The 22,773-nt window shown below is 37.3% G+C and overlaps 4 protein-coding genes across 4 annotated transcripts in view; 2 read left to right on the forward strand and 2 right to left on the reverse strand.

Annotated features, from left to right (window-relative positions):
- Positions 1-22,773, reverse strand: part of LOC134814486 (importin-4-like) — a 145,041-nt gene that overhangs the window by 121,889 nt on the left and 379 nt on the right. The window lies entirely within an intron of this gene.
- The window catches only part of LOC134814485 (uncharacterized), a 102,693-nt gene that overhangs the window by 53,180 nt on the left and 26,740 nt on the right, over positions 1-22,773 (reverse strand). The window lies entirely within an intron of this gene.
- The window catches only part of LOC134814488 (monoacylglycerol lipase ABHD2-like), a 119,166-nt gene that overhangs the window by 43,014 nt on the left and 53,379 nt on the right, over positions 1-22,773 (forward strand). The window contains exons 2-6 of the mRNA XM_063822619.1: positions 14,424-14,698; positions 18,252-18,378; positions 18,642-18,762; positions 18,882-19,025; positions 20,323-20,422. Of these exons, the coding sequence (XP_063678689.1) occupies positions 14,425-14,698; positions 18,252-18,378; positions 18,642-18,762; positions 18,882-19,025; positions 20,323-20,422 (766 nt within the window). The 5' untranslated portion in view covers position 14,424. The remainder of the gene's footprint in view (positions 1-14,423; positions 14,699-18,251; positions 18,379-18,641; positions 18,763-18,881; positions 19,026-20,322; positions 20,423-22,773) is intronic.
- LOC134814221 (tyrosine-protein phosphatase non-receptor type 2-like) lies at positions 8,012-11,088 on the forward strand. The gene is made up of 2 exons (XM_063822286.1): positions 8,012-8,292; positions 8,480-11,088. The coding sequence occupies exons 1-2, from the start codon at positions 8,029-8,031 to the stop codon at positions 9,710-9,712; spliced, it is 1,497 nt and encodes a 498-aa protein (XP_063678356.1). The 5' UTR covers positions 8,012-8,028; the 3' UTR covers positions 9,713-11,088.

The raw sequence follows: 22,773 nt of genomic DNA on the forward strand, positions 1-22,773 counted from the left end.
CTATATTTAATGGGTAGCAGTGCTTTACTTCTATACATGGCACCAATTCTCTTCATGACCTTCCTAATAATATAATCTACATGGCTTTTGAAGTTTAATTTACTATCTAGAATGAGGCCAAGATATTTTGTCTCTTTGCACTCTTTGATTGTGAAAGTTACCTCATTACATTCAATACAAACTGAGCTCTTTGTTTTAATATCATTATCAATGTTCGAGGGATATTTGAGGGCCTAAATAGTAAAGGTACGATCAAATGTTATTTCCACACATATGGTTTACTGTTATAATATTAAGCAAATCGTCGAGTAAACACAGAGTGTAAACAAATATATGAGACATATTAGAAACACTTAATAACTGGTTTCCTAGCAGCGATGTGATGTAGGTATAATAAGCCCTCACATTCTGTCGGGCCTATTATTATGGCAATTCGTCCGGGAGTGGTTAAAGAGATCATGAAGTGTAAATTTGCGAATTCTTCAAAAATACTCGAAACTTGGGTAGTGAGCTAGGCTTGGTAATTCTGCCACAATCCCAAAATAGCTCCGTCGTAATTGCTTCACAAGCTGAGATAATATGGGGTATATCAATTACATTTTTCCAAGTTGTGGCTAGGTGACGGGATAGCATATACGACATGTGTAAAAACGCCTGATTTTAATTGTCCATAACAAGTTTTCTGTTGGTTTTTTTGTTGAACCGACAAGATTACCATCAGGTATAAACCATTATATTTCACATATCTTCCTAAATTTGGTGTACAGCGATTAATCTAGTTCCTACAAGCAATTAAAGACAGCTCACTTCATGGAATTTGAATGTAGCACGATCAGTGTTCAATTTGTTTACTTTCGTTCTGTACGGTCTTTGTATTTTAAAGCTTGCGAATGTGTGCTTTCTTGAATAACGTGTAATGTGTAGACACGAACCTAACATATGTATCCGTAATCTGTACCCCGTAGATAAAAGTCTTATCTTCCAATTAAGAATTAATAACTAAGTCAGAGCTGTTACAAATTTTCGCGTTTGTTGTCGACTGCGGCACGTGTTTTCAGAGTATAGTAGGTCAAGCTTTGCAATTATGACATTACTAAATATATTAGTTTAGCTTCATTCCATTATCACTGCAACAACTCGTTACTAGTTAAAATTTATCAAAAGACGGTTGATGGTAAGACATTGTGCAGTCGGAGGTTGTAACAACCGTGAGGGAAGAGACACCAGTAGTAGGAGAAGCTTTCTGGTTTTTCATATGGTCTTATCTGAACAAGGGCTTAGATATTCAAGATACCTGTTTAGTTTCACCATCAATGATGCTGTAAAACGGGGAGACTATCTAAAAGCACATTTGACACCAAAAAAGTGGAGATATTTAGCCTACAAATCATTTGTGAATTTGATAAGCTCCCAAGATTTGGATAGAAAGGTTCGATACGTACTTCCATCATGTGTTGTGTCGGCGATCCGAGAAAAGTTTCCAAACACAGATGGATCAAGATATACGGGTTTTATCAGTATCGGAACTGATGATGGACATATTTTGCCATGAAGTTAACAAGTAAATGTTTGTATCCAGAAAAAACTATTTATAATTTAAGGTTAGTTTAAGTAATAGGTTCTTACAAACGTGTATTGTTATTTAGTGTTTGGTAATTGAATGTTTTTCTTCCTACAACATAACACAGCAGTACGTAAACTTATAAGACAATTATTTGATGCTTGTGTATATTATGCACATTATTCAACCACAATTTTCGAAAGATAAAAGTCAAATCTATCAAGTGTCGTTAATTTGAAGATTTTATCAATTAAATTGGCGCCACAGCACATGAATAAAAATGTGCGTTTTAACACTGTTTCTATTGCGTGTCTGACAGTTAGCCACAATCCAACAAATTCGGGCGATCTTCCTGTATCGATTTCACGCGACATAATTAAGTTACGAATCTGGGAATTCCGAGCCCTATTGTTATATTAGTATTTCTATGTGATAGAATATGTGAAATGTTTTGACGATTAAGTCGGGGACACTTCATGATCCCTTTAAACAATTTAAAGGGCAGGCAGGAGCCTCCACAAAAGTCACGTATTCAACGTCCCACTTGATGTTCAAATCTATAATACAAACTGAGCTCTTTGTTTTAATATCATTATCAATGTTCGAGGGATATTTGAGGGCTTAAATAGTAAAGGTATGATCAAATGTTATTTCCGCACAAATGGTTTACTGTTATAATTAAGCAAATCGTCGAGTAAACACAGAGTGTAAACAAATATATGAGACATATTAGAAACACTTAATAACTGGTTTCCTAGCAGCGATGTGATGTAGGTATAATAAGCCCTCACATTCTGTCGGGCCTATTATAATGGCAATTCGTCCGGGAGTGGTTAAACAATTTACACGATTTTACACGATTAAAAAATGTATTTGTTATACTGGAATAATAACAATTTTAAAATATAAAATAAATCACTTCCCTCTGAAGTAGAACAGATGATGGGAGAGCTTCAAACATGGCGATGGAAGGAAGCGGTGTCTCACCGCTGGGAGGTAAATTAATACCCGTATTGCGATGGTAAAATTTTATGATATGAGATCCCAAGTAAAAATAACACAAAAAATAAAAAGTGAATGTTGTCAGTGTAGTGAAATCGGAGGCAACATTAATAAAGACGTATACACTTAAACCGTTAATTTAAAGGGCAGGCAGGAGCCTCCACACAAGTCACGTATTCAACGTCCCACTTGATGTTTAAATCTATAATACAAACTGAGCTCTTTGTTTTAATATCAATGTTCGAGGGCTTAAATGGTAAAGGTACGATCAAATATTAATTCCACACAAATGGTTTACTGTTATAATTAAGCAAATCGTCGAGTAAACACAGAGTGTAAAAAAACATATGAGACATATTAGAAACACCTGTGATGTGATCGACAGCTTGTTAGTGTACGGCTAGCACGATCCTGTCCGCAACTGGTCAATCACGTATCGATTGATCAGATCTCAACGGATCACATCAGCATTAGAACAATGGGAGCAACGTCACGAGATTACCTGTGAGCTTGTGAAATACGAATGTGAACCGAAGTTACAATATATAATGATCCGAAATTCGGACAGATGTCGCCAAAAACTGCTCCTGTCCGACAGCGAAATCTGTCCGAAATCCCCAATTCGGCTGTCGGACAGATGTCGCTGCCGGACAGCTGTCGCCCAATAAGAAATTATGCAGGTTAAACCAGTCACAATTGTCGATTATAGATTACTAAACCGTCTGACCTGTTGAACATACTGATATGATAAAACTGATAATATTTCTGGGATCAGGATAGGCATGAGCAGGTTACAGTAAAGTTAAATATCTACAGAAACCGAACACTGTGTTTTCAAGGTTCAAAATATTATGTGCCTTTATACTTATACACAAACAGGTCCGACCGGTATACCTTTCAATTAAATGATATGAAATGCTTAAACAAGACCAAATCCCCTAAAATATACATTCATTCAACTTGCATTAACAATACTAGTATACAGTGCAGATGGCTCTAAAAGCGAAAGCTATCCTATAATCCTACCTAAACAGCAGCAATCAAGGATCGAAATAACTAACGGTAGATCGAGTAGATAAACTAGAATAATTCAAGTTCAAAACCATTACGAATAAAATAGTAATAAAGGTCGATCGAATTTATAATTAATAAAGCTGGATCCAAGTCAAAAGCCACAAACATGTTCTCCGCAAGCATTTCGTATTGGCGACACACAAATATTCAGTACAATCACGTATGGCGCGGCGCTTTATTATGGAGGGAACTGACTGAGTTCCCTTTTGGTTTGTTATTGTTTGCAAAACGGCTATGACCCCCTGTAGCGTCTTCGACGCTACAGGGGGAGCCGCGCACTTCGTGCGCGGCGGGTCATACAACGTATGACAAATTTGATGCACGCGCGGCGCGGCCAAGTAGTGCATTGCATACAATACAACTAAGCTGACAACTATAAACAACGATCACCAATCACAATGCAAATATTCCCAATTTAAATTAAAAATTATTATTTACTTGAGAATAGAACCTAAGCTGATAAAATTTGTATAAAATTTATTTTTCTCAAAAACAAAAACAATCAAATTTTTGGTCAAAATGTGTTTTCAGTTTTGAAAAGGGCATTTGGGGTACTTACAGTATCGAGCGTAAATTCACCTAACCATGTGCTTTCGCGCCACTTCGGGCGCGCTTGTTTCACAAGTCAAGAAAAGCACCTATCCACGAACCCCGATGGGAAGGTTCGTGCGCGCGTGCGCAGTGCTTACAACAGCGTCTATGTAGCGCAGGTAGTCTTGGCACTTCTCCCTCCAGTATTGAGTATGCAGTAACCACTTTTCAGGTTTCTAAAGTGCATAGTGACAGTGTATAGGGGTTAATTAGGTATAAACTACAGTACAGCTGTACTTACACCTACATTCACAAGCATGCAAGCTCACTTAGTCCAATGAGCGGGAAACGGAGGACAAAGTCTGGTGACGTCATAGTCACGTGACCTCATAGGCTCATAATCCCGTGACCTCAGACCCAATCAATGATCAATTAGGTTTGGGCATGGTCATGTCAGCCCCCTGTCACCCGATCTTGAGGTGACGTACGACACCTGATCGTTTACGCAATCAATGCAATGTCTGAAAGGCTACACACGTCGCATATGAGGACAAAAGCGCGGGTAATTTTGGCACCACTGTAGATGGTAGAGTGGTGCCAAAATTGTTGGGTGGGTTTATGGCTATTGGCTAAAGCCCTTTTTACCGCCGTGAGGCGGGCGCGCGCTACTGCAAGCGCAAGGGCTCTGGATAGAGCTAAGCGTAAATTATATTATTATTGATTGACGATGTCAACCCATCGTTGCTCTATCCAGAGCCCTTGAGCATGCAGTAGCGCGCGCCCAACTCTAGGGCGCGACTTGACGGATGTTACTCGTCTAAATTTCTTCGAAGTAGCGCGCGCCGCTTTCTTCTCGAAATGTTAAGGCCCGATGGCAAGAGCTAAGAAGTAGCGCGCGCCGGACCAGACGATATTTAAAAATGGTCAAGGGCGCAACTTGTGAAACAATCGTGCCCGCTGCGGCGCGAAAGCAAATGGTAAGATAAAAACCTATTGAGATCGTTGCTCTTGCTTTGCGAACTAGCACGCAAGAATGCTAGTTCGCGCGGCGCGTCGAAGCGGCGAAGTCCTCCAATATTATTCAAGTAAGATTAAAGTTAGTGGGTGATGCTCAAAAATATATTTGTTTCAAATAGACGAGTCCAACCCGGCGGGCGTCTTGGTAGGTTATAAACCTATGAATTTAAAATACCTTTTGCTTTAATTGATGATGTCAGCTCGGCGCGGCACAATTGACAGTAGCGCATTTCGCCGATCTAGCGCATAGCGCTACAACCTTTTGTTATTATTATATTATGATTATATAATCATCAATAAATATTTGACGCATGATTTATTATATTAATCTTTGATTAACTTTCAACCATGTAACATTGACCCGAATTAAATTTTTATTTTTTTTGATGAAGTAAAATATTAAATAAACTAAATCATTAATAAATAGTTTTTCCCTCGAAACTTTAAAATTTTTGTCCATGTTCAAACAAAAATGCAGCCTTATTATTTTTGTTTTCGGTCTCGTTTTATTGTTGATTGCAATTTGATAATCATGATTGTAACCTGTAATCGTGATTGGTTCCTTTGACAAACTAGTATTGATGAATTATTCAGTATGTCCCAAAATTGCGGACAAAGTGACTTTTATAATTAACTGCTGGCGTAGCATAAATTAATACAGATAGGCCTTACTTGTATTACCATGCGGATTCTGGTGTTTATAAATTTTACTATTGTGTCTAATAATTTGATAGGTCGCCATACCTGTAGCAGAAAAATGGTATTTTTTCGCACTATTTTTACTATTTTTATGCTTAGTATTTTTTAAAATTTTCTTCTGGATAGTACAGGTGACTATAACAGGTGACTATAACAGGTGACCAAGCTCGGCTTGATGTATCTGCTAGAGGAGTTTGGACTCCATTTGATAAGACCTTTCTTGACATAAGGGTTTCACACCCCAATTGCTTATCAAACAGGACAAAAACTCTTCAAGAAGTATACGAAGAGAACGAGAAAGAGAAGAAGGACGAGTACTTGGAGAGAGTGTTGAATGTGGAGAAGGCTACCTTCACCCCGGCTGTATTCCTCACATCTGGAGGAATGTCTAAAGAGTGTAAGCAGTTCGTCAACAGAGTAGCAGACCTCATTGCAAGAAAAAAGAAGGAAAGGTACTGCGATGTAGTAAGACACGTGAGAACTAGGATAAGATTTGCAATGTTGAGAACAACTCTTATTGCTCTACGAGGGTACCGAGGAAAGAAGGTGGACACCAAACGTGAGATTCAGCTATCAGAAGTTTCATACAACCTCATCCCTGCCCCTATAATGGAGTAGATCATGTGTTTTGTTAAAATGTTTTTGAAAAAATTATTAGTCATCACTGTTTAAAACTAGTGATGATGTTTATGTCATTATTCTTAATCTAATCTAATCTAATCTAGTAGCAATGAATTGTGCTCTGCCAATTGCAACACTTAAAATTTGATTGTGCTCTGCCAATTGCATCACTTGATTTAATTGAATGTATATATATACTGTTTGACATATTTTTCATCTGGATAGTGCAATCACATTAACTTGCTTTTTACCAAATCTTGAAAGTTTGCATGGTCTATAATGTAAATGTGGATTGGTTTTTGAGGGTTTTCTTGTGTCCTGAGTAGTGTTTGTGGCACACCTATGCATCGCGATTGTTATTGTGCCACTGCATTATGAAATTTTGAACTATTATCATTATTATTATTTATTTTATCGATTTTACAGTCAAAAATTCGTTTTGTAAAGTATGTGCAACTTCCTAGCGTTTTGAGTACCCCTCGCCCCTCTGTTATAATTATCAGAAATCCCAATCACCAATTCTAAATTGCTTTAATACATGTGCCCAACCAGCACATTGAATTTTTCATTACATGACCTTCTTGAGGTTTTCAATCAAATGAGGTAATTATCTAAAATCCCATCACATGACCTTACTGCGATCAAACACAAGACCATAGCTTAAAAAACAAGCCATACATTAGACATTGGTGGTATTTAGCGAGGAGGTCCTTTCTGGAGTTGAATAGGTGGCCTGGGTCGGAGGATATATCTCTTGTTTTTCTGATGTACACAGATCGCAACTGTTCTGCCCGACTGTGTATCCATGTCCACATCTGGTTATGGTCTGATCTATCCTGATTTGAATTGAAAAGTTCCTTCTGGCAAGCCAGGAGGAATAACTCCTATTAAGTATAGAAGGAGAAGCTGCACAATCAGGACATCTTAATCAGCTCAATCCCCATGGTTACCCATAAGAAGTTGTATATAAACAGAAGCTAAATTGCTTCTATGTGTTTACTGTTAATACACAGCCATGCGCTCTTTGCGAGACCAGATCTTCTTCAAGAGCTTAGTGGCAGTCCGCTACTGCTCCAGGCAAAATTATAAGGTGTGCCAGTTGCAGCAATGGTTGAATGTGCCCTCTGTCATTCCAACGTAGTGGTGCCACTCATTCTTCATATAGTAGGTCGCCAAACACTCTGACAAGCACTTCCTGGTGCTGACGAAATAACTACTCGCTCTGCGGCTTTATGATGTGCTGTACATTTTGCATGCAGCTGCATGAGACCTTTACAAGATCTTGTGTAGTGGATTGTCCAGAGGGAAGTGTTTCTCCAACAAATTGAGGAATTTGCATTGTTCTCCACAGTAACAGAGAACAGCAGATTGAACCAGAGAACATTGTGCTTCCTCATCCGCCCAACTTCGTACTTCTTCTCCTCTAAACCAGTGGCTGAGTACCGGAGGGATTATTTCTTGATTTATAGAAAATTTGTATGCAATTGAAAATACGTATTCATAACACAATACTTCCAGCAGCAATGAATATCCAGGACTTTTTTCATAAACTGGAAACAGAAAACCGATGGAAAAATGACTTTGGTATGTTACACTTTGAATCCTATGAGATAGCGTCTCGCCTTCATACATCATCAGCTAAAAGTGAGCAGAATAGGAGCAAAAATCGATATGTTGATGTTTTACCCTATGATGAAACAAGAGTGAGACTGAAAAGTGCAAATGATTATATCAATGCCTCTCATGTTGAGCCTCCTTTTGTGGACCTACATTACATCTGTTGCCAGGTTTGTCTTAACCTTTTTACTTTCGAATTGAAAAGAGTTTCTAACCATGAAACGGAATCACATATAATATAATGTAGCTTCATTTTCACGGAAATAAAAGATTATCTTAGTGTCTACACTCTACTCTTATAGGAGTCTATATTCGAACACAGTTTAATATTGAAGTAAAATTTTGTGATGATTTCAGGGTCCTATGATGAGCACAAGCATGGACTTTTGGCAGATGATTTGGGATGAAAATACATCAGTAATAATAATGCTCAATCGAATAATTGAGAACAACAGGTTAAAATGCCATCCCTACTGGCCAACTGGTGAGGAAGATGAAGATGGGGACGTTGACAACATTTTTACAACCCCTCAATACTCAGTGACGCTTATTTCCAAGGAAGATTACAATTTTTATGCTATCAGCGAATTGAGCATAGTTAAACTTGCCACAAATGAAGAGAGAAAGATTTTTCACCTCCATTATTACGATTGGCCCGATTTTGGGGTACCTGAATCGCCTACAAAGTTTCTTGAATTCTTGAAACTGGTAAGATCATATTATAAAGACTGCAAAGGAGCTCCAGTTGTACATTGTTCAGCAGGAATTGGAAGGACTGGAACTCTGGTTCTTGTAGACACAATTTTGACCATAACAGAGGAAAAGAGGACTCAAAACATTGACATTTACTCAATCCTCATCAGTATTCGGCAACATAGGCTTGGTCTTGTTCAAACTCCTGACCAACTTCGGTTCTGCTTTATAGCAATTCTCACTGGAATGCAAAATATAGATACGTCAGATTTTACGAATGAAAGGATCTCAGCAGAGATAGACATTGATGTAGAGAGCTCCGAGGGAAGTGTCCATTATATGGACTCGGACGACTCTGAGCTTGAAACTGATGAGGAAGATGATTACATGGTAGATGGTGATGGTTCAGTTGATGGGTCAGTTGAGGACGAGGTCGAGGATGAGGATGATATTCTCATCAATGAAGCTGACATTGCGGTGTTAAGCAAAGGCAGCGATAAGGAGTCTGACAGGGAGGACGAGGTAGTCTCCCCAAGCAGTATTGATTTTCTTCCCAAATCTGCCGAGCTCATGACTCCTGATGAATCTGTTGAAGCTATTTCCGAGTCAGCCTCACCACTGTCTGATCTACAAGCTAACTCCGACTCATCTCCCGAAATTCCAGAGGTTAGTGCGATGGAAGTAGACAAAGAATTTTCTACAACTGAAAAGGAAGAGGAAAGAAAGACGCGGAATGCTAAAACTGCCGATCTTGTTTCTAATATGAAAGAAAAGTTAAAAGCACACGATGATTCAACGGTCAAAAAGCAATATATCTGGGATAATTTCGGCAAACCGCTGTTGTTTGGTTCAGCAGCAGCCGTCGGGCTTTCTATTTTGATCTACCTGGTGCGGTAGTTAATGTAAGACACAATGCTGTTAGCAGGCTTCCATTCTAATGCTATCTTACGTTAATTTACGTGTTCTAATGGGAGATCAACGACTATTTTCAAGACTCAGATTCATAATATTCGAGCACAAGCAATGACTGGTTTCAAATAATGATTACAACAGACAATGGACTTGTACTTCCTCCTTGGTGGAGAAATTAGCACTAATTTTGTCGAAATAATGTTGCGGCAGCTATTGTACAGAAAATATGCGGTGCGTGCAGGATTTGGTCAGAAGTGAACGTTTTCTGCCATATCTGTCTTGCTATGGGGTTTGCTGGAATTTGGGCTACTTACCAAAGAGCGTGACACATGTCTCCCAGTGTTATTATATTTTTGTGCTTATATGATTGATGTTGCCTTGTTCGGAGATGAGGTCCGCATTCCGCAATATCATTACATTTTATACGGACATGGTATGTTATTTAAAGGGTTGAACGAATTGTAGTGACGCTTAATCGTTGTATTTTAAAGGGTTAACTAATTTCCTGTTCAATAATCAGTTACAAATTGGTGTGTTATTGATGATGTAACGGGTTGAGCCAGAGTTAACATCCAGATATGGTCCCTCATACAATAAAGTAAAAGTAGGTCACGTGTTAATTAATTAGTAATTACTGTTAATTAGTAATTACTGTTAAAAGCTGGATCATTCTCACCTTGATAATGCAAAGTGTCAAAAGTATGTTCATTCTGGCCCATACCCTGTATATTTTACATGTTTTGCTATGAATTATTAGAACTAGAATTAGAAGCAAGAGATATAATACTGATACAAAATATTCAATAAGAATCTGTCTTGACATGTTAATTGTGTTGAACACGATCATTGGTATATATAACAATGTAATAACATGTTATTATATTATAACATGTTATTATATTATAACATGTTGTGAATCATTTGTAAGACCACATGTCTAACAGCTCAGACGAAATGAATTGTTTTTATGATTATATGCAGTATGTGGTTCGTTAAATGCAACTTGTATTCTGATATTTACACATATATATATAATGAAGAATATGAAGAGCTCTGTTGAAATATGTGAGCCAGTAACTTTTACTATTTTAGACTCAGACTATGCCTAATAATAACTAATTAACAGTTATACGAGAAGTGTACACGGTTTTGAAGTTTGGCGCCGTGTTTTATACATAAACCACGCAGTGTTTGCATTGATCTATACTCTGCTGACAAACTTTATAACTTAGATTGTATCTGTGTCATTGTATAAGTTTGTCTGGTCCAATGTGTGTTGCTAATTGTTGTTTGGAATATTGAACACTTCTCCTCATCCTGCTTATATCTACATAAACTCTCTCTCATTTCTCAGCAGCGATAAAATACATGATACGTAACAAAGATGTTGTATAATTGTCCCACACTTCCACGTGTATAGGCCATAAGATTCTCTGTAACCTAAAACGTTATCTTGATAAATTAGGCCGATTAAAGTTTCTCTGAACCAGATAAGAATGTGTGGTCATGTTGCCCTGAACCTACAGCCATAACCTGTATACAATTTTAACCTTTTCTTGATCCACATGTGTGAATTTTACAAATTCGTTCAATAAGGCAGCGTGATATTACCCATTTTCTCGTGCTTGTTGTAAAGTAATCAAAATGTTTGTAGTCAACTATACATTTGAATACATTTATACGGATGAAACGTTTCATACAAAATATGTTATAATATTTCAATTTGGAGATTAATTTCCAAATTTTCTACCTTTAGTTACATTATAATGACGACACTATCTCCAATGGTTTTTTTTGTTGGTCGGAATGTTAATTATGACGTGACAAATCCTCCGATTATGGTCCACTTAATAAAGTACTTTAATAGGAAAATGCAAGAAAAATGCAGCAAGTTGTTACTTATTAGGAGTTACTACGGGCAGACACTTGATATTAACAAAGTAGATTCAGTAGCCTCCAATCGGCAGTATCGAGATAGCCCGACCACGGTCCGCGGACCACGGTCCGCGGACCACTGTCTGCGGACCGTGGTCCGCGGACCACTGTCTACCAGATCATATTACTGTATAATAACAGTATCCCCTGAATCAAGCAACAGGTGTTTGTGAATAGTTTATTGGTTACCAGATCATATGAATGGTATGTATGGTATCTTGGATGCAATTAGTTACGACTAGCATAATTAATTGTAGCGTAGTAAATTACTGGATCAAACTATTGATTACGATTCAAATGTGGTCTCTCGGATATAATTAGTTACGAATAATATTGATTGCTCAATGAAATAAATGATTACGATTAAAATGTGGTATATAAGTCGTTCGTTTTTGGTGAAGTATTATCAGTTGCCATCATCAACAACAACAACTATTCCAATTCCTGACATGGTACTCTTATGTCTAATGGACGAAATTAATGGACCCACCGCCTCCCTAGAGAATGCTCGAGACTTCCTATTCCAGAAAAACCTCCTAAAGAGCTCCATGTCCTGTCCTGGGTGTAATGCATCTATGTCACTGGTTCTGGGAGTTGATGCTCAGGACAAAGCTTTGTTATCTTTTTTGTAGTAGAATGTAGGATCCCATCGAGGACTGAAGATTATCGGTGGACATTCATAACAACGCAGTTGTTACATTTGGAGCGGACACGAGGAGCATGAGCAGAGGAATTAGCAAGACCTCCGGCATCAGAAGATGCTACAGGGTCATGAGCAGCGCATGATATACCAGCATGCCTCTTGTTGCAGAAAACGCAGAAGCTTGGGTTGGCTCTGGAGACGATGAGGGTTTTACCAGCTTGAGTCCACTTGTCGAGAGGTGAGATAGGTTTGCAGATAGGGTCGCAGGGTAGGGCTGAGTTCATCCGTTTCGTTTTCTCTGAGACCATAGTTGTAGTTGTTCAAGAAGGAGTTGATGATAGAAATGATTGATGCAGTCTGATAATAGTTATTCTTTATATATTGCATGATGTGAACTGATCTCGTACGGTTGCTTAATCGTTTAATAAGCCTTGACACCACCGCTGATTGGAATTCGCGTGCGATGATGTGAACCCTGCTTGACTCAGGGGATGATGTGAACCCTGCTTGACTCAGGGGATGATGTGAACCCTGCTTGATTCAGGGGATACTGTTATTATACAGTAATATGACAGTGGTCCGCGGACCACGGTCCGCAGACAGTGGTCCGCGGACAGTGGTCCGCGGACCGTGGTCCGCGGACCGTGGTCGGGCTATCTCGATACTGCCCTCCAATCAACCTACTTATCGACTTACAGCCTTCACGTACAGAATTTACTGAGTCATCATACTTTTTTTCTTTTTTTTTCAATAATTTTTTCCTTTTTTTTTTCCAAATTTTTCCAAATTTTTGTTTGAGTCATTATACTTACCAGAGCTCCTCAGACCCTAATCTGAATATAATTATTCTTGTATAGTGGATAAATATGGTGGACAAAGTTTCTTTAAATGGTGCAGTTTAATAATGTAACTTAAGAATTAAGATAGCATATAGAAGCAAATACCATTAGGATCATCTCCATGCCAACGACATGCTGGCATCATGACAAAGGTGGCATCATAGTGGTAATGTGTTGCCACGCATCTAACCTACATTGTATTTCATATGTAAACAGATCTAGTAGTGTTTTTTTATAATAGCTGATGAGATTTGAGAAAAGAGATATGTGTTATAATGGTATTATATTAAATTGATACAAAGTGTAGAATGTAGAGGGTGCTGTTCTGGTAGCATTGTTGGAATTTTTAAGAATTCTGCGGTCGTTGTCACTATCAAACTAGACGACTGGTCTTAAACAATAGAAATGACGATGAAATACCATCTTTAATGCATTTAGGGGAACTAATTTCAAAACGAGATATCAAGACACTGATGGTGACGTCAAAAACAGGTTCTACAGGCCATTCTCAGCTCTCGAATTCAATTACATATAACAAGATCTGATAAAGCGCTGTCTTACCGATGAAATGGTTGTGCCACTTCTGGTGTATTTTTGGCGAGACGGTGTGACCCCTTATCAATCTGATGACTGCTCACATTGGCAGTGCCTAATGCCCCCCTATTCCTCATCTGATAGTCAGAATCACATTAGCCTTCTCGTATTTGTGCCTTATTTGTTCTGGAGATTACAGGTTGTGACCATTATTGGTGCTATTTAAATTTAGTGTCCCCTTATCAGCATCTCTTGAGGGTCGTAAGAACTTTTGGCAGTATCCAAGACGCTCGACCCAGTACGCCGACCTGTCTGTGGACTGGCTTCTTGGATACTGCCGAACTTGTTACCATTAGCATGTATTGCAGAGTCTATTCTATGTTATCATGTATTAGGGTTGAACATTCATAGTTGATGGTTCCGTTCGTCGCTATTTCCAGAATTTTTGTGTCACTTCAATGTGCTGTTGCCAACGAATTTTTACCAACAAAGTCTTAAAATAAATGTAATTCTAAAAAATTGTTGATTGTTTAAAATCATATATATTATCTATTTTCTTTCATACTTGTTTGTGTCACTGATTCTTAGGTAGCAAATAAATTCATCGAATGGAAGATTTCGAAATTAAAATTCTGTGTACCTAAACATTAATATAAACAATTAAACTATCTACAATAAAATAATAAGGAAAATTAAGGAATCTATTTTAAAACGAACGTTTTTCCTACAATTTGCCATTGTCCAGGATGGAATCGTTAGAAGACTTCCTAACCCGTTCCACTGAAATCCTCAGGGCCCACTCAGACGGACTGTGGGCCCAGAAAAACGAGCTGTTTGCAGGGTGCAGCGAGAGCATCCGGTCGCACCGCAAAGGCTTGCGCAAGTCACGAGAGGAACTGTTGGCGGGATGTCTGGAGAGTATACGCGCGCAAAGGGACGGACTGCTCCAGACTAGAGATAGTTTGACGATGAGGAGCTGTGAACTGTTCGCTTCTGTCAGTGAAACACTTATTGCAGAAGGTTCGTTCCTTCAGTTCATTTCTCTTGCATGAAAATTCTGAAATTCATAGATCCCGAATATAATTCAATTAAGATACGTTAGAAAACTTCTATCTATAACATAATATATTACATATATTATATATTATATAATATGTTTATACAATTAAAACAACCCGGGAGGGGGGCTTTATACAATTAAAACAACGAGTGAATAAACCATAAGTTTCATACAATCCGAAAGGAACGCAATCGTTAGTATTAGAACTACTTATCTATAAGTTATAACTACTAAATCCATATTTATGGATTTAGTAGTAGTTCTAATAGTTGGACCTGGATTCTTCGGCTACTTAAACATGGCATGAAATACGGCTGTGGCTTGAATCCCACCCCCATTAATAGTTCTAATAGTAGTAGTTCTAATACTGACGATTGCGTTTGGTACGGATTGCATCAAACTTATAGTTTATTAACTTGTTGGTTTGATTGTATAAAGCTCCCCTCCCGGGTAGAGCACTCTTGCAACTGGAGAAATCCAAACAAAAACCATATAATATTAAAGTCATTATTGTAACGATATATTAGAACTTTAGAACCAGACAGAAGCAAAGTGTGAAGGGCTTGAACGGAACCCCTCGTTTTCAGTTCCTTGTTTAACACTGCCGTACAGCAAGGACATTCACCGAGTTATATATATGTTTATATTTATATATGTACATTATATCTTAACCATGAGTCATGGCATGAACAGTTCGTTATTTACTTAAAATAATAAAAAATTCGATGTTAAACTTTTGATGACCTCGGCCTTGTGTTTCAAAAATCAGGTGAAACACAACACCATTAAATTGAACACAGTTTTGGGTTCATATTGTAGAATAAAATATATGTTACTATATTATGAGGTTCCTAAGGTACTGGTTATACCGCAAAATATCTTGCACATATCCATTTCACTGTTTTAATGATCCTCTGTATTTTTTAGCAGCACTCACAGTGAGTCACATTAGTGACATAGTGAGTCACATTAGTGACCCTGTTTTTAAATAATATATGGAAATCAAAACTTTTTCTAGAGAGAACTTGACAGGATGTCAACTTCTCCCTAGATAAAGAATTGAATTCGATAATTATATAAAAACATACATTAAAAAACATATAAAAAAATCTGCTGTCAATGACAACAGCTGTACCGCTCAATTAACAGTGACGGTTACCAGGCGCCCAATTAAGAGCGTATTTCCAATCTGTTGAGAGCGCTAACTTACCGTGTACACTTGATTACATCGCGTTTTATATATATAGTATTATATATATCTTTACCACCGGTAATCTTCATTCAGGCGCTATCTCGTTATTATCTCAGTCGTTCCAGTCCTTGTGTTTCAAAACAGATGTCTTGAAATGATAATAGTTGGTGCTGTTAGTTCCGTACAGCAGTACATTAGTACACGTCTCTCTGTTTAACAAAAGATAATAGCTTCTTTTTTTCTTGTAGCTTAGTAGCTCGCAGCGTTCGTGCGTGGGGCGCTATAACTAAGTTGCTTGTTGCTAATCAGTGGTTCCGTCATATTTGTCATACTTATCATCTTCTCCGCACTTTTTAAGAATTTCTGTCCTTTTGTAGTACGCGTACGGTTCGCACTTTTAAACTTTCTTTTGTAGTACGGGTTATTTTATTAGAGCTTACTTTCCATATTGTGTACTTGGTACCGCTATTTCCTTTTAGTCATACTACTTATAGATTTTGTAGCAGATCTTGACTTTTTTAAAGTGGGTTGTTATATCATTTTCTTTGCCGTACTCTTTCTTGTGCATAACCAATTGTGTTGTACTGATGAACACAGCTTTTCACAATGAGATTGATGTTGAAGTAACCGATACCTAGTATCTACCTGGTACTTCATTTCATATGATATGTCAACTTCAAGGTAACTTTATGGAACAAGTTAATATTTGTTTATTTAGTTTATGAACTATTTAAATTCACTGCTTCACTCGCTTAAAAGTTAGATGTTGATTGTTGAAGATAGAATTTACAACGTTTCTACACCTACGTTAGTACAGCTACGTAAGCCATCCTAAGCAGTGCAATTTAAATCTAACCTGAAACATACATCATCTCATACGTCAACGTAGCTGCAACGGAGTGTCTCCACCCTTAACGTATATCACTCTTATATAATATCATTTATAGAAATTCCCCGAGTCACAGTGCGTCACTGCTCTGCAAGAGTTCAGATCACAATATATCTATCAGTAGAGAGGTGGCAAGTAAGCCTCATAATGATAATACCTGGTCAGATAAGGAATTTAATTACCTGGTAATTAATTACCTTATAAGGTAAATTAATTACCTGGTCGGATTACAGATCATTTGGGAGAAGCAATAAACTGTGAATTGTGATAGTCTTTTAGATTTATTAATTCATCCAGGGATTACAAGAGAATGTTAAGAATTCAGAGGGTAGAAATCCTGTAATTCGTGCATGTGATCTTTTCTGTTCAGTGCATTATATTTTATATTAAGCACTAACCCGAGTTAGTGATACGTAGTCAACACTGGCACCGAAGTATCGCCTGGCTTTTAAAAAGTGACACGAACAAGTTTTAAAACACAGTGGTCCAAAATCCTATCACCTGATCTTCAATTTTGAAATCATATCTTTATTGATTATTCGAAATTGTTGCATATTTCATTTCCCTTAGACCTTCACCAGCTTTCGTAACAATTTCAAATGATTTTTACACGAAAATGTTCAATGTAAATTTGTGATCTCGCTCCTAACTTGCTCCGTGTTTTAAAATATGCACTTTAAAGCTTCCACCTTTGAGTTCAGACTGATATTATTTATATAGCGCAGTATTGATTCTAGTGATGAGGATTATTAGACATCATAGCATGTTTATCTTACGATCCAAGGAGAAGCGGCTCAGAGGCAAGTTTGCTGAGTTATATTTATAATACTACATTTTCAAAGGACCGTTCATAATTCGAATCATATAATATGAAATTTCAGCTTCGGTAAATTTTACGCTCAGTATGAATTTATTACAGGGTACTCAATCATCCTATATTGCTGAACCTTCTTCCTAGTTCTATTAGTTAATATAATATAGTATAATATATTATATCATATATAACATATAATATAATTTATAAAGTGCTATCGTTGTTATTATAACTTCTCATAATGGTTTACTAAACACATAGTCTTAGATTAAATATACCGATGTTAAAGGTGTTAGTTCCATTAAGTTCACAATAGTAAACATTTTGATTGAATCATTAAGACAGATTATTGACTTTTTGAAATTCCCGGCATGTGACATTTCAGCCACCAAATTAGTTATTCCTGCTACAATATTTATTACATCTATATTTACACTGCCTAATGATTCTTGATAAGTGGAGCTTATTTTTACTCTCCCAGAATCGATACTCGAAATGAAGATTTACAAAATAGTTACGTAACAGTAGTAGAACTAAAACATCAGTATTTTCAGTTCATAATAATATATGTATAATGTATAATGTATAATGTATATTCACTTAAGCAATCCTCTACAGGACTCATCGTAAACGCGTCAGAGTTATTATTTGAGAGACAGAGGCTATTAGCTGATAAGTTACGGAGCAGTCTCGCTTCTAAGCTCAAGATCTTTATAATATTCTTCCTAATGTTTGGACTAAGAAGGTAGGTTCATGTTTTTATTGTGTAGGACACAATTTTGTTATTTTTTATCTAGGTACAATGCCAATTGCCCCTAAGTTCTTAACTTCTTTTATTGTACTTGATTTTTCAGCAAAAAAAATGTCCAGTTGCAGTGATGATAATAGAAGGACCTAGGAAGGAAAGATATCACATTTTTCTGATAACTGCAAAACATGATAAAACCACGATGATAACAATATGTAATTATTTTAAATGATAAGTGTGACAAGTTTCCCAATAATCAGGTATCACTGGAATTCAGAAGAAACAGACATCTCACTTCTCTTTCTCGTAATCTCGGTAGCAGCGTATTACCTGCACGCTGTCTCTTCGGCGTCTGCGCCGCCTGTTCTATTCTACAAACAGGTAGACAAACTTAGCACGTGACGTTATTACAACACCACGTGACGTCATCAAAAAACTCACGCGTCGTTATTACTACGTGACGTAATCAAAACACCACGTGACATGTCCATTAACCACAGAGCGATTGGATGGAGAGGTTGTTAGACCGGTGTCCCTGTCTCTTTAAACCCTACAAACCTACCCTGCTGTGGGGGTGGAGTGGGCACCTGCAGACTGCTGTTCTCGGCAAGATGGGACGCAGTGTCAACCCCCTCCTTCCTTTGGTAAATCTTAATATTTATTACCCTATTTCATTACTTTTTAAATATTGATTACTTTATTACATGCAGGGTAGGGTGGTCCAGAGTTTCTTGTGTATGATCCTATGGGTTTATTGAGCTCACACCGTATATTATAGGTGTTTGATTTGGCCAATTCCATATTAATGATAATGATGAACAGTGTGAGAGTACCGTGATTATATACAATATACATTGTATTGAAATTAATGCTTGTTATATTTTACTTTTATACAAATAGGTCTCTATAAGTATACAGTGTGATCATTTTGACAGGTATCCTCGGGAGGGGGGGGGGGGGTCATTATTTTCTCCAAAACACAGTTAGTATTTTTGTACTAAGTGGTGGGTCTGCTGCTCATTTCCCAGAAAAACAGTTAGTACCGCGAAGGGGGTGGGTGGGTCTTTTTTGTAAATTCCAAAGTTACACCTAGTCGACGTCACGTACGAAACTTAGTACCTGATCCCCCCCCCCCCCGGTATCCTAGCTTTTAATTAACACCACATAGATACTAAATAGAGATCTCTATATTAATGAGTATTGAGTACCTTATATACTGCATGATTTATACTTCACAGTGTAAAGGTAAGTGGAGTAGTAGAGTAGTAGAGGTAAGACTGCAACTGTTGGTTTAGGAGGTAATTTATAATAATGAAGAATATTCGTACATTTTGGTTTGATAGCGGTTGCTAGGTTTGTTGTTTTATTTCGTATTCATTAATAATACCTACACCATGACGTATCGGTAACTTGTAGTCAGACTGAGTCAGAGACAAATTCATCCAAATCTCAGCCGTTAGAATTGAAGTATAATTAAAGGATCTAATCTGTATAATTAAGTATAATTAAGTATAATTAGTATATTTGATAATTATATATTATAATATATTATATATTATAATATATAATAATATATTTAATATCATCTCTTATAGCTAAGAAGTTACTTTTGATGTACGCGACGCTGTTAATTTTAGAAACAGACCAACTAATGTAATCAGTTTAAAAATAGTAATTACTAAAATAGTAATTACTAAATTACTAATTATAAGTCGTTAATCCTATGTTAGAGAAATGGTTTACTATATTCAATTGGTACATCTGGAATATTACATATATAAGCAGTTATTACAATGTATAATGCGCTATTTATAAATAGTTATTTAGAATTAAGTCATCACTACAATTTAACCAGAACCACTGTAACTTAATAATTAATAATAACAAATTAAATCGCTTGATTGAGATGAATTTAACGTTTTATTTAACGTATTTTTCCAGGTAAGACGGAGTTTTAAGTTGGATGACGGAGCGACAGTGTATTACGACACCTTCGATCCCCCCTTTACTAGAGCCACCGCTACTATAGTAGTAGTACCTGGTAACTACACATATTACATCACTAATTAGTAGATTACATCACTAATTAACATATTACATCACTAATTAGTAGATTACATCACTAATTAACATATTACATCACTAATTAGTAGATTAATTAAATGAGTCGGACTTATTGATTGATAGCTCGATGAAGGGGATTACATAATCCTCCCTAATGCTAGCTGACATTCCGCTGTAACTAGTTCTCTAGTTGATCCGAGCTGACGTGACGTAATCACAATGTGCTGAACCTGTAACTTTTAAACCATATAATAATATAGCCTCAAGTCTGTACTTCTGAATGCTAGATTGCACAATACTTCAGTATTATAAAACTTCTTACGTCATTTTTACTACCGGTACTCTAACCGGTACTCTAATGGTGCTAGATTGATTCTTGTACCTCTGGGAAATGCTAGTTGTGGTTTCCGCGAAAAAGAAATTAAAGTAACTTTTAACATGATCGCGAAGAATGTCATGCTAGCTCCATATTCCGGGAAAGTGCCTATACATTATGATGTAATTCTCAATGTTAACCTGTCAATATCTGCCGTATAAGGACGTGGACTTCGTATCAAGAATCAAGATACATAATATCTTGTGTCTTGTACAATTCAATGAACCATAGTTTCTTTTCTTTTTCCTGGAGATTGTGGTACTTAAGTAACTGTCGCGTGGTAACTGTCGCGTGGTAACTGTCGCGTGGTAACTGTCGCGACGTAACTGTCGCGTGGTAACTGTCGCGTGGTAACTGTCGCGTGGTAACTGTCGCGTGGTAACTGTCGCGTGGTAACTGTCGCGTGGTAACTGTCGCGTGGTAACTGTCGCGTGGTAACTGTCGCGTGGTAACTGTCGCGTGGTAACTGTCGCGTGGTAACTGTCGCGTGGTAACTGTCGCGTGGTAACTGTCGTGTGGTAACTGTCGCGTGGTAACTGTCGCGTGGTAACTGTCGCGACGTGGCGTGGTAACTGTCGCGTTATGTTTTAACTTACTCAAGGTGAGACTGTGCTTGGTATGTTCAGCGATATCTATAAGCTAAACCTAATATATATCTCAAAATCTAAGATTATCTCACAATTTGAGTCTGAGTTTTCGTTTATGAATGACCCCTTTTAAATTAATATCAGTACTCATTTGAACAGAAAGTGTTTCCGGCCTCCGGGATCGCTGAAAATCAATCATCTAATGTGCGGCCTCATTAAACCCATACAATATAAGAATTGATTAAAAGCGTTCAAGAAAGGCTTCGAGCTCGAGGTGTGGTATTAAGTCGCTATGATAATATCAGAATATAGGCACGTGGGACCAGCATGGCAGCATGATCTACTGACTACTGATCATGTGACTATATTGACTGATCAGGGTAGCAATTGACGACAGTATCCAACATGCCGACCACTAAGGGTAGACAACTTCAGGGATATGGTTAGAGAGTTAGACTTAGGGGACCCTTACTTTAACCTTCCCCTAGCCATTACCTAAAGTGTAATATCCGGATTGGAACAGTGTTTATTAGTCGCATTGTTGTGATGTTTCTGAAGAAAAGTTCTGATGAATCCGGGTATTGCGACAAAGGGAAAATGCTCAGACCAATTTCCTTAAAACCTGAAAAAAAAGCATTCTTCCTTTGTCGCAATAAAGTCCCACACAAAGTAGTTTAATTTATCTACTTTTGGTGGTGGGGTTTCTTGGATACCGCCCAGTTTAGCACACATTAGAATGCTGAATATTCTCGGAATGCTGTATAATTTGCCATGAAACCTGTGTAGGTATAATATTATGTAGGTTTGCATAAATATTTGTCCAAGCTACCATGCGTCAGAGGTGCAAACTATACTGTCCACAGTCCACTTAGGGTAACTTAGCCAGACACGACCGTTTTAGATATGACCACAGACTCTTGCATATAAACTGTTATATAGCTGATTCTGGGCCACCCTGTACATTATTACATATTATTTATATTACATGTTGTATCCTGCAGTAACTACACACTACACACTTTACCACGGTGTACATTGGAACACATTTCTATTCAAAAGAGTAAAACTCAAATTAATATGAAATTACTATGATAACACGCTGCAGCTGAGTATTAATAGTTTCCCTAAACGATAGAGCCGAATGATATAGAACCTTCTTGATGATTGTGTATAAATTGAAATTAAGACTTGTTCTGATGTTAATCTGTTCAAAACATTATTAAAAACTCACCTGTTTAAGAAAAGTTACGGCATGAGCGATTAATTGACAGTATAACTTTATGTTATTTGCTTAAACTGTTTAGGATGCAACCTAATGTCATGATCTTTTTGAACTTATTAGCAATTAGACTGATAGCTCGCTTC

Source organism: Bolinopsis microptera, chromosome 4 (assembly GCF_026151205.1).
Source record: "Bolinopsis microptera isolate Bmic1 chromosome 4, MBARI_Bmic_1.0, whole genome shotgun sequence".
NCBI lineage: Eukaryota > Metazoa > Ctenophora > Tentaculata > Lobata > Bolinopsidae > Bolinopsis > Bolinopsis microptera.